This window comes from Silurus aristotelis, assembly GCF_946808225.1.
Source record: "Silurus aristotelis genome assembly, chromosome: 19".
NCBI lineage: Eukaryota > Metazoa > Chordata > Actinopteri > Siluriformes > Siluridae > Silurus > Silurus aristotelis.
In genome coordinates this window covers 20,444,677-20,457,826 of record NC_139592.1, presented here as the reverse complement: position 1 = coordinate 20,457,826, position 13,150 = coordinate 20,444,677, and the positions used below count along the sequence as shown (strand labels likewise).

Below are 13,150 nucleotides of genomic sequence, written 5' to 3'. Positions count from 1 at the left end.
AAGACTGCATCAGGTTTTACTCCCGTCACATAAATCTGTGTCTACAGTAAGCACAGGATAGACAAAAACCTGAGTATTTAAAGTACGCAGGTAGTACAGTTAATAGTGACTAAATATTATGACACAGAGACAGGAAACTTTCTTCCATGTTCTTGTCATTCAAAAACAGAAAGAATAAGCCATTGTTGAAAACCTGTTAATGGGCTATGTGTAAAAGTAGGAACAGGAGTTTTAACCATTCTCATCACACATGTTATATTAGCTATAAAATGTATTTCTCTCACCAGTCTCTCTTCTTCTTTCTCTCTTAAAGGTAATATGAAAAGAAAAATATCATCTCATTGAGAAATCCCAAAGACTGCAATGTTTACCTGCTACAAAGCGTTGGTACTGAACTCGAACAATGCTAAATAAACACCTCTTCACAGAAAATGTTTGCAAATCAATAACATTTATAAAAAATATCTATTTATGTGGAGCTTACATTTGGGTTAACACAGGACCCTGTGTAAACACATTTCATCATTCAGTAAATGCTACTCATGTATCAAAAGATTATATCCATGATTGATGTAAATCACTGCTGTGGTACTGCAGTTATCTGAGTATATACAAAGGCTGTTTAGAAATACATATCATGTTAAGAATACATCCTGAATAACTGCTATGTATAACAAATTTCCTTATCGTGATATAACTCTATAATTACATGGCACCCTGAAGCAACCTGCACATGACATATGGACCATTAATGTATAGATGATCATATGGAGTGTTTTATTTTCATGTGTGAGTTTTCTTCTGGTTTTCTGGTATCTTTTCATTGAAAAAACAAACATGCAGGTTGGTGGATTGTCTACTTAAAATTACCATTAGATATTAATGAATGAGTGTGTGAATTATTGTCCTTGTTTTACCCTGACATGGGCCAACATCTCGTCCAGAGTGAATTCTGGATCTATGGTCACCATGACCAGGATAAAATACTCACCGTATCTGAATTAATGAATAGGCTATTATTGTGGTAATGAGGATGTTTATTTGCGTGTAGCCTGTGACCATGACACATTCAGTATGGAAAATTAATAGAAGAGACATAAATATACATGCTTAATTGAATTTCTTAGCTTTTTGTACCCAATGAATACAGTTTCAAATAGAATTTAGAAAAGTGATTTTTGATTGAGTTGCCTACCTCAGAAGTATTCAATTTGACATTTTTTTTATTCAGTTCATCATTTTCAGCAACCCTCCCATCATGGTCAGGGTGTTGGTGAGTCCAGGAATCTTTCCTGAAATCACTGGTGGACACGCCGTGGTTAGGACACCAGCCTATCACAAGCACAGACACCGGGATTCCAAGTGAAAACTCCACACAGGAACGCAAACTCGGCATCTAACCTGGGACATTGTAGTTAATCTTCAACATGCATAATTTCCATACAGAACGCTTCGCTTGTTTTTGACGTTCCAGAATAACGGCCTTTATATTTACTTTTATTAGCTTTTTATAGTTTCGAATAATGTTAACGGTATAATCACTTCTAATATCGTTAACATCGTAGATATCCGTAATTGTATCGTTACACCCTGCCGGATTTGATATTCAGATAAAGAAAATCCTCTCTTCTTCTTGCAAGCCGAAGGATGAAAAAAAAAAAAGCATGAAGACTTTGTTTGTTATGTGCGTAGCCTCTAAAAGTAAAACTGGCTCTTTCTTGAACTATTTCACAGGATATGATCTCAGCGAATAAAATCCCGCCTTGATCTGTACAGCCCCGATGTCCTTCATGGCCTGCACCTAACACAACCCACATTAAGGAAAATACAAGCTAGATCGGCCAAATCTGAGGTTTGTGCAGGGCCCAGGCTTAAATCTGCAGCCATGTGACTTACAGGAAGGGGAAGAAGACCCCCTCCTACTCCCCAGGTCCCCCCACCCTCTCTCTCTCTCTCTCTCTCTCTCTCTCTCTCTCTCTCTCTCTCTCTCTCTCTCTCTCTCTCTCTCTCACACCAAATTCTCTCTGTCTCTCTGAGAGGGCTCTTTTTCCAGGAAAGGGGCCCGGTGGACAGGCACATTCAGGGGCCTGTGCCGGGGAGAGCCTGGCTCATTGAGAAAAACAACAACACTGAGGAGGGTGGGAGAACGCTCCCTCCTTGCATAAGAGAGAGAAAGAGAGAGCGAAAGAACTACCAGCCCTTTTACCCACTGCCACCAGGCTGAAAACCCGTCTGTCTACTCTACACACAACGCCACACCCTACAGTGAAACTCAGCGAATTTCATCGGCTGAATCTGTGACATTTTTGAGGCAGGACTGTCAAATGCAAGTGTTGTGAAAGACAATGGGAAAGCCGTGCAGCAGGCGTATACAGTCATGTGCTCAATCCCAGTTTGAGCTTGGGTGTCTTTACAAATCATGTGGTCAATACGGTGCTGGGACTATAAACATGATCCTTTATTTGTGTGTCGAATTTAGTTGGTACCCATGAGGAACATTGCATTATTCAAGTTTCATGCGAATAAAAGGCAAAATATTTGGTGTTGGTTACGGGGATTAGGGTTGGGATTCATGTGAAGGCATAGCTTTATTTAGGGACATTAACAATTACGTCAAATTAGGGTCTTCTTGGTGGTGAGAAAAACTGTGTGTGTGTGTGTGTGTGTGTGTGTGCGCGCGTGCGTGCGCGTTGCAAAACAAAACAAGGCTGGCACTTGGGTGCCCCCTTGTGGCATTAAACAGAAACGTATACAGAAACGTGAAAGCTGTAGTTGTAATGATTTTTATTTTGCACATATATTTGTGTCTTGGTTAAGTCAGTTCTGTATGTTTCACAATGCAAAAACTCATTACAGACAACATTTCCTTTCAACAAAGCATTTAAAATTAGTTTTAAAGAAAACAGTAGAAGAGCAGGAGTTGGAATTCCTAACCTTGTAAACGACAGCGCCATCCTGTGGCCATACTGACCAAGTACACAAGAGGTAGCAAGAGGTTTTGATTTAAAGTTAATGAACTGATCAGTAAATCAGAGTAAAGCGATTAAACATTCATTTATATATTAAGGTTAGATTGAACGCTGTCAGCTCTTGTCAGGAAATGATGGTAAAAGATAACATTTAACATCAGCAACAGGAACCGTATGATGTATGATGTATGATAACTTCAATTAAATTCAACTCAACTCAAATAAATTTTATTTGGCAAACACTTTTAACAGTGAAACATTCTCCCAAAGCAGCTTTACAGGATAAAATAGATGGAGAAGTTGTAAATGGAGCAAATAAAAAACTCCCTGAGATGCTATAAGGAAGAAACCTTGAGAGGAACCAGACTCAAAAAGGAACCCATTCTTATCTGAGTGACATCGACTGTCCATTCTATTACAGTTCCATCATTGTTAAGGTTATAAGCTATTCGCTGATGGACACTCGAGTTGTAAATGGAGCAAGGAAAAAACTCCCTGAGATGCTATAAGAAGGAAACCTTGAGAGGAACCAGCCTCAAAAGGGAACCCATTCTTATCTAAGTGACATCGACTGTCCATTCTATGATGAGTTCCACCATTTTCGAGGTTATAAGCTATTCGCTGGTGGACACTCGAGTGTAAAACTGTTCACGCCTATTGCAGCCTCAAGCTATTGTAAGCAGATTGTTTAGTTTTATTGCAATCTAGATCATCTCCTTGGTTCTTGAGATTAACCCTCCACAGGAACCTTATGGATTTAAGACTTGAACATACTGGAAGTAGTAACGTTCTCGAAATTTCTTCAACTACTCGCTGAATTCCCTGTAGCACGAGTGTGCAATAAAAACACTCCAATGAAGAACATGTGTATTTATCATTCAGCTAAATCAGTTAAATTCCAGGGGAATGAATACTTTTGCAAGCCACTATATTTACATAGCTTTATTCTGAATGAATGAATGAATGATGAATGAATGAAATGACCACATTGTTTGCAATGTGCTAAACTGGACAGATTAGTTGGCTTCAGTGGCACAAGGACTGAAAGCGGTATTTCTGAATGATATCTCTTAGGTTTACTATTACAGTACTGCAGCAAAGACCTTTTTTTTGCTGTCACTTACAAAAAAACATTCCCTGTTTAATCATTAATGACTTGTTGAGGTACAGAACAACTTATGAAGTCACATGAAAGCAGTACTGGGGCCACATCAGGGATTCACATTTATGTTTTAACCCATTTTTTACCCAAAACTACCCAATAGTTATTTATTACATGGTATGTTTTCTGTCTCTCTTATTTTACGATATGATCAGACACTCAATGGCTGGTTTGTTGTATAATTTAAAAAGGAATTGCAATGTTGCATGTTTTACAGTGTATTGCTCTATTCCTTCACTATTTTTAACCTGTAACCGATTAACGCTGGAAGAAAGCGCAGTTAAGGACAGAGGTTTATTTGCTTTCCTGTGGTGGAAAACACTCATCATCTATCACTTGACAATTTATTTCTAAGTAAAAAGTAATCTAAATAATAGTTACAGAGTATTTTACAAAATTAAAAAAATGCATGGCTTTTACGCTTAAGAGTTTGGATCAACTGAATACTGTGCACTGAAGGGAAGATGCCCAATACCGTACCATATTTGTTACTGCTTCAGTCCTCCGCCTATCACGGCCCAAACAGCAATTCTGTACAGGAGCCAATTACTAGAAGCAAGTTTATCACAACAATATATATATTTTGTGACAACAAATCAGATATTAGAAATGCTATATTAAAAAAAGTTGCTAATATCATTTTCTTCAAAATGGTCTAAACATTATTTTAGTGTAAGATTACAATTTAATGACTTATTTTTTTTCTTTTATTTCTGCAAAATCTATTTAATGCCTCATAGAGATCCTGCAAAACAATGACCCGAAGCGTACGTCCAAACTCTATAAACGTTATTTAGAGAGCAAAAAGTCAGCTGGAGCGTTACTGATCACCCAAGTCCTTTTGAACTGCTCTAGGATTATCACAAGATCATAATGAAATCTCTAACAAGTAAAGAAAACCTTGTGGCAAGGCAAAGTAATTCAACTGAAAGTTTGGAGCAACAAAGGGGGTATTTTTTTTTTAATGCAAATAAAGAGTAACATTTCTACATGTATATATTTGTTTGATCAAAGTAAATCTTACCCAGTTTAGAACACAGGAACATGCATGTGTCTCAAAACCATAAAACAACTAGGTGTTTCCAAACTACTTTCATTGTATACAATGAACAGAATAGAGGCAAAGACTTGAGTCAGTTTAGACAGCATTGTTTAATTCATAAACATTTAGCAGCTGAAACAAAATGTGGGCACACAGCTGAAAGAAACAGCTTTAAATCAAACATTTCCACAAGCCAAAAGGCATTATACTGTACACAGATAGCTTTATCAACCCATATCATGCACGAGATGGTAATAAATTAGCCAAGAGAGCATACGTAATATTAATGGAATCAGATACAATGCGAAGCTCTCGGAATAGAGGAAACCTATTAATTATTACTTCAACAAAACTTGTAAAAATTAAGAAAATATTCTTTATATGTTTAAAATAATACATTAATATACCCAACCTCACAAAAAACAGATTTAATCCATTTTTAAGTGCTATATTTTCATCTTGGAAATGAGACGGCATCTTCTGCGTATATTTCAGGGATGCAAGGATCCACGTTACGTGAAAAAAAACGAATGCACAAGGGAGGTATTGCAGAGTCTCACAGTAGCAGTGCTGTTTCCAGAGCCATTGAGCTGCTGATTCTTTTTAGACCAGAACTTTTGGTGGGCAACATAGAAAAAAAATAATTGAGCAAAATTCCTCACAAAAAACTTCTACAGAATCTATTATCTCTCCTTCTCAGGTGGATATGAAGGGACGGCTACACAAGATCAATGACTGAACTGAATGATTATTGAGTAATAAGTGTCGTTTATGCACATAACGTGCAAACACACACTGGGCATTTCTTAATTTCTTTCTGAATTAAGAAAAGCTAATTATATAATAAAACTAAACGACATCTTGAGTGCAACAGTGTGAGAAAGTTTATACACATACACACGCACACACATTAAATACTTCGTTGCAGGTTTTTTTTTTGGCAGTACTGTTTTTTCATATTAGCTCGAACTCTACAGGAAACAGCAGGTGTCCACAGGTCAAGAGCATCTTACAAAAATTGTTTTAGGATTGATATTTATATCTCACATAAACACCAAAGCCTTTTTCGTTTTTATCTCATCTTTCTTTACAAGAACGAACCAAAAGACCTTGTTATACCTCGAACCAATAAATGTCTCCCCATTAAAATCTCCTCATATAAAATATCAATATTAACACTAGCAAAAGCAGCTCAAACAGAAGGCAAATTCAGATGGTGTGTGAATATATTAAAGAGGAACATCAGAAAATCCTGAATGCTTTACACTGAGACGAACATCCTAGACGCTGCTATTTAGCATCCATACAAACGCACACAGACACACTCACTCTCCAACGAGCCAATCAGATCACTAGCAGACAAAACCATACATGATCCTAGAAAATGTGAGCTCCATACACGTCTCCTTAGGTGTTTTGCAGCATTCTCTTTATAGAATTGCAGACATCGTCCTAAAACTCCTCGTGTACGTTGCGGGCGTAGTCCATGAACTTGCTCCCGGTAAAATATTCACTGTATTTAAGAATCTCCTCCAGTTCTAAGCTGTGGTTCTGGTTCTCATCAGCCACAGCAATCATTTGCTTGGCCTCGTTAAGAGCATTGTACTCGTTCATAGGATCCATGTACTCCTGCGAAAAAGAAGACATGCTGGTTAAAACAGGAAAGATTGCGAGGAAAGATCTAGAGAGTTTGGAAGGTGGCGAACCTCGAGTTCTTCCATGGTGACAATGCCGTTGTGGTTGGCGTCGATGACCTCCTCAAATTCCTTCTTCCGATCACGAACCCATTCGTCATCAATGTCCTGTCCCTGTTGGTTCTCCACTGTGCCCATGGGCAGAGAGATGAACTCTGAGCGTGTCAGCTGCTTGTCTCCATCTTGATCTAAGAAAGAAGATGAGCAGAAATTACTGTGTGCATGTCATTTGTTAATATTACTGTAAAATATTTACAAATGAAAATCAAGGATTTTGAAGGAAGGACACACGCCAAAAACATGTAAATAAAATACACAGTACTGTCATGCCTACCCAGATCTCTTATGATCTCCTTGACCATGTATTTGAGCATGCCTCTGCTGTGCTCTGGATGAAGAAAGGAGAGAAACTCCTCTTCGTTCAGTAACTGGTCAGCGGGAGGGTTATCAGCCTGGAACCATCGATCCTTCAGACTTTCTAATATCTCCTGGGCTGTGGAGATACAACAAACCACCCCTCTCGTTTATTATACCAAATAAGTGCTCCAATTCGGTTCTATATATTCATTTTTGCACTGAGATTTCACTTCTTAATATGGCTTTAATTTGGACAAAAGACAGGACCATTACACATCTGGTGAATGAACTCAAAACTGAAAGAAATCTAACCAACCAGCTACACTACAATTTGTCTGTAAATCACTTACTCTCCTCATCCACTTTAAGCTCTTCATTATTTTTTATCTTCTCAGCCACCTCCTTCTCATTGAAGCCTTTGCTGGCCAAAAACTTCACACGGTACTCATCCCATGTCACAAGTCCTAAAAGAGGATACATTTATTTAGAAATCAATCACCACAACAATTCGGAGCAAGAAAATCTTCTGAATGAGCTGAAAAAGATTTGTCATTAATATATTCAGCATATACATAACTTAATCAAAAATTATTGCTGCACTTACAGCAGATTCTTAACACTTTTTTTTATCTCTGTGGTAAAGGAACATGTCATCATTATTAATAAATTACTTCTCTATTGTTAAGAACAAACCAGAAATAGAAAACAAAAGGTTAAGAAATGAATAAAAGGAAACTTTCTAATATTGATATTATACAAGCTTACCATTTCCATCAGGATCTACTGCATGGAAATTACGTTTGTTCTCTTTCACTGCCTCTTGAAAGTGTTCTTCTGTTTTCTCCATGATCCAGCGTTGAAGCTCTTTCGCACTGACACTTCTGTCCTTGTTGAAATCAACTCTACAAGAAAACAAAGTAGACACTGAACCTGAAGACACTGGTTTAAAGAAGAAGTCTCTTAAATGAAGCTTAATTATGCAGGACTTACTTGCTAAAAATTTCAATTAATTTTTTGCGGTTCTTCTTGGGCTCAGAATCTTCTTCAAACTCCTCCATCTCCTTCCCCAGAAACACTTCCTGGTGGAAGTCCTTGTTCAGGTGGCCGTCCATCTCCATTTTGACACCGTTTAGGTGGTCGGGAGGGAGGATCTCATTGTCCTCGTTACCGTTGACATGTTTGCTTCTGTGGACTGATATGTTTGCGGGTCGAGCTTGGACACCAACGATCAAAATCACAAACAGGGCAAAGAACGTTGCTAGATGGTGCACAGTCCAAACTCCTCTTGTGATGGACATGACTGCGAGCTTACACCTCACCTAGAGACACTAGATGTAAAAAAACAAAAAAAACAAAAACTATTAGTCACATCAATCATTGGTGCATATAGAACATGATCACATGATTCCTCAGACACATTTCAATGTTTTTGTCCACAAAAGTTGTAAAGAATACCGTCATGTACTAGATCAGTGGTCCCCAATCCCTGGGCCGTAGGTCAATTGGTACCGGGCCGCACGGAAAAAATTCATAACTTACATTATTTCCGTTTTATTTATTTGATTCTGAACAATCTTTTATTTAGGAAAATTACCAGATTCTCTCCTCCACATCTGTCTATGACTCACTCTTGAAGCGTGTCATGATGCCTCGGTCACATGTCTTATCTACATCCGCTACCTTCTTAAAGGGGCTGCTCCAGATGATAATACATTACCACTATATTGAAACCCCCAAGTAAGCAAAATGAAAAAAAAACAACAACACAGTGGATTCACGTTTATTACTATATTTAGAAAAATACCATGCCTTTTTTATGCCGGTCGTATCATTTTATTTTTGTATTTATCCCCCACTCTTCAAAGGCCGGTCGATTAAATATTGTCTAACATTAAACCGGTCTGTGTCGCAAAAAAGTTTAGAGACCGCTGTACTAGATCGCTGACTTGTTCCCTCTAAACATACCATATATGAAATCCATATAATATGTTTACTTGTTACAAGTTTAAAGCTGGAACCAAGAGGCCCAAACCTAAAAAGTAATTTCCATGAACACATGATTTGCTCAGACTGAACTCTGTCATCTTAGAAATGAACTAGAAGCTGACTGCACCCCAGATCAGGTCACCCAACACCACTGCCTGAACATCACTAATGCTCGTCTCTGAATAAACTAAATTTCCCACAGCCACACTCCAAAATATAGCAGAAACCCTTCCTGGAAGAGTGGAGATAACGAGGAAGGAGACAAAATCTGGACTGATGTCGAAAACCATATATAGGGGTAAACAAACTTTTTGCCATATCATTTACATCAATTAGTGTCATGTTAAATCCCTTTTAGTATTATTCCTGGATTTACATTGGGCTGCTACTATAGAGCAAGTGCAATTGGGAGACCAGGGGGCGGGGCATGTCCACACTAACGCTGCTTTCACTGACTGAACATATAATGACGACACTCCAGGAAGTAAACAGCTGTACGTTTAAAACTATAATATACTCAAATATACATACATATATATATACACACACACACACACACACACACACACACACACACACACATATATATAAAAAGAGAGCTTTTTATACACAAAAGAACAGCCACAAAAAGCTCAAAAACAAATTTTAATAAAAAAAGCATTTGCCCTAAATACTTTAGAGCAAACACTTAGATACTGTACTGTACATTGACACCAATTACATATATTATAAACAATATTATACCAACCTTTTTTCTACAACTAGCCCACATTTACACGGAAAATAATCCGTATTGGCCTTAAACGTAACACTGACGCAAGTTCCCTGAGTAACCCTGCTTCCTTAGCTATATTCTTTTTAGCGTTCAACTTCATGGATTACATACTATATCCCTATTAACCAGAAGCAACTAAATAACAATACTACTACTACTACTACTACTAATAATAATAATAATAAAGCAGTTGAATCAATAATATTAGCCAGCTAACTAGCAAGGCATCCGGTCAACTAGCCGAATGCTAACTCCGGTCCTGGTTAGCATCAGAAAGCTGCGCCACTAAATGTACACGTGAGGAAACCGAGTCACGGGCTGTACCTGTTGAACGGACCTGAAACCCAGCACGCAAACCAGAGCACGCGGAACAACGTCAACCTCCTACTGCCTCAGCGGAACACATCGCGGTATGAAGTTTCTAGCACGGCTAGTTCCGGTTGACGTGGCCGACGACGATGGGCTCACAGACCAATGAGAGAGGGTCACAGGCGCATGGCAAATCGGGTCCAGTAAGGGTACGTACGGGACTGAACCATTGCAGTCACAGCTTGCAGAAGGACGCGATTTGCCATGCGCCCTGTTCCTATCGATATGTACACCCTGTGTGACACGACTACCTGTCAAGAAAAGGGGGGTGATTTGGGATGTAGCAATAATATCTATCTGTCTATCTATCTATCTATATGTCTGTCTTCAATCAATCAATCAATCAATCAATCAATCAATCAATCAATCAATCAATCAATCAATCAATCAATCAATCAATCAATCAATCAATCAATCAATCCGTAAATAGTCTGTATGTTTGTTTGTTTGTTCTTTTTAATTTGAAGATGCAGCAAAAACTTCTCTGTCTGTCTGTGTTTTTTTTTATTGGAAATCCTCCGATTATATACAAGTAGAAGTAATTTTGAACAGGGGGTGCTGTGAATTTTTTTTATTTATTTTTAAAAACCTATGAGCCTATGGGCCTATTTAGAATACATTTTAAAAATAAATACATAGGGCTGTGACGATGGCACTTTTTTTTTACCACCGCGTTTTAAAAAAACAAACAAACAAATAAAAACAGTTTTATATTTCCACACAAAGACGCGTTATAGCCTCCCGCTCTGCGCTTTGAGAGGGATGTGGAACACGAGCAGGAAAGAGACCACCGATCTCTTTTTCTGATATCTTCATGTTGTTGTAAAAGGTATGAAGAGCAAATTTTATCTTCCACAAGGGCAAGGCATTTAGGCTATGTTTGCGCGCTGCCAGAGAAAGCCAAACTGAAATCACCCGCGCGTGTGAAACGCGCTTTACAAATGAACTTGAACAATCTATATAATTAAAATAATCAATATAATTAAATTAAAATCCAAAATACACTTAATAGCCTACATGTGTCAAAATCATTTCCTAAAATATTCATAAGGAATTTATAAATTGTGCAAAATATTTTTAATAGGCCTACATTTTTTAAAAATCTCTCTCTCGCCAATAGGGGGTGCTGCAGCACCCCCAGCACCCCCAGCACCCCCACTTCCTGCGGCCATGCATATTTATCATTTGTATATTTAGGGATTTCAGAACTTCTCTAGGGGGTTGTCCAGGACTAGGGTTTGCAGACGATGGGGGCAGCTGTAAACACTGGTCCATGACATGCTGCAAAGAGGTCTGTAACTGTAGACTTATTTCCTGGACATACAACTTCATTGCCACAGGACATTCAGGAAGAAGGTTTCCACACACAGCGTTTTAATGCTCAAAAATGCACAGTCTATGCTCAAGCTAAGTCTCTAAAAGGACTACTAGGTCTTGAAGTCTCTGACTTGCACTGACTGAGCTTCTAAATAACAGATTTTAGTTACATATATAATTTCTTGAGTACTTATTAAAATCAATAAAATAATTGTAAAAAGTGCCATATGTCTCGTTTTCGGTTTTATTTGTAAGAGTGCCACATTTTCCTATAAAAGAAAGTGGCAAAAATAGGAAAAATTGTAAGTTCAATTCAATTCATTTTTATTTGTCTACTGCCTTTATCAACATTGCCTGATAACAGCTTTACACAGATAACGTGGTAATAATGAATAAGATTTTTATCTTTAAGTGTAAGTTTGTCCTACAATGAGCAAGGAAAAACTCCCTGAGATGGCATAAGGAAGAAACCTTGAGAGAAACCAGACTGGAGGGAACTCATCCTCATCTTTAACATTACAGTTAAATGTGTGATCAAATGCAACCTGTAGTCCCGAGCCATTGTAGCAGACTGTTGACATTAAGTACAGTCAAATATGAATATAAACAAGGAGGTCTGGAATTAAACTTTGGCACAATTCTGATTATAAAATCAAAGAGCATAGGGTCAAGGAGCCAAATAAAATAAGTGTAATTCAATGTAAATTCAACATAATGTACTTGCACATATCCCTTTAAAAAACTTATGGTGTTTTTTTTTCTTACTTTTCTAATATTTCATGTATTCTGTGTGTGTCTTTTACTTCAATTACATGGAAAAATAAATAAGTGAGTGGTAGTGTCACACCATGTTTCCACCAGAGGGAGGAAGAGATCTGGCTTTAAAGTCTACATACTTTTCTGTAAGACTTTTGACCCACTATATAGACACTGTTGACATAGAATTACTGATGTAATGCTTTATAATCCATCAAATCACATGTTATCAGTAATATAATGAATCAAGCTTCTCATCCAAAAAAATGTCAGACCCATGTCATGTCCTTGAAACTGGGATCTTCAGTTACATCATGAAGTATATTAGATTGAAAGATATGAAGAATTAAAACGACTTCATTTTAAAGTTGAATGACTAATACTATTAATATGAGCTTTTAACCTCCGTGTCCAATAACTATATTAATACTTTAATAAGAACACAATATTAAACGTAGTTAAAAGTGCTCATAAGATGCCATCAATTAAAGTGTAATTTCTGGCAACTCGCTGTGCCATAAAAGGAATACGTTTGATCTTATAAGAAAATAATTGACTTCTGGTGGTAACTTAAAGCTGCTTTGTATCGGGCCATGTCACACCATTACATTATGAATTATATTCCTATAATAGCATGCATGTGTTTTTACGATGATTCGGACACATTGCAGGGAAACAGCTCATCAGAGTCGTCTGTTGTTACGATAAGTCACGGTGTGTACA

The 13,150-nt window shown here is 37.6% G+C and overlaps 1 protein-coding gene across 1 annotated transcript; it reads right to left on the bottom strand.

Moving 5' to 3' along the window:
• Positions 1 to 5,264: 5,264 nt before the first annotated feature.
• sdf4 (stromal cell derived factor 4) lies at positions 5,265 to 10,524 on the bottom strand. The gene is made up of 7 exons (XM_083570712.1): positions 10,310 to 10,524; positions 8,215 to 8,552; positions 7,990 to 8,126; positions 7,575 to 7,688; positions 7,202 to 7,360; positions 6,880 to 7,055; positions 5,265 to 6,802 (listed from the first exon to the last, which is right to left on the bottom strand). Exons 2-7 carry the CDS (start codon positions 8,520 to 8,522, stop codon positions 6,626 to 6,628), a joined length of 1,071 nt encoding a protein of 356 aa, XP_083426838.1. The 5' UTR covers positions 8,523 to 8,552; positions 10,310 to 10,524; the 3' UTR covers positions 5,265 to 6,625.
• Positions 10,525 to 13,150: the final 2,626 nt, after the last annotated feature.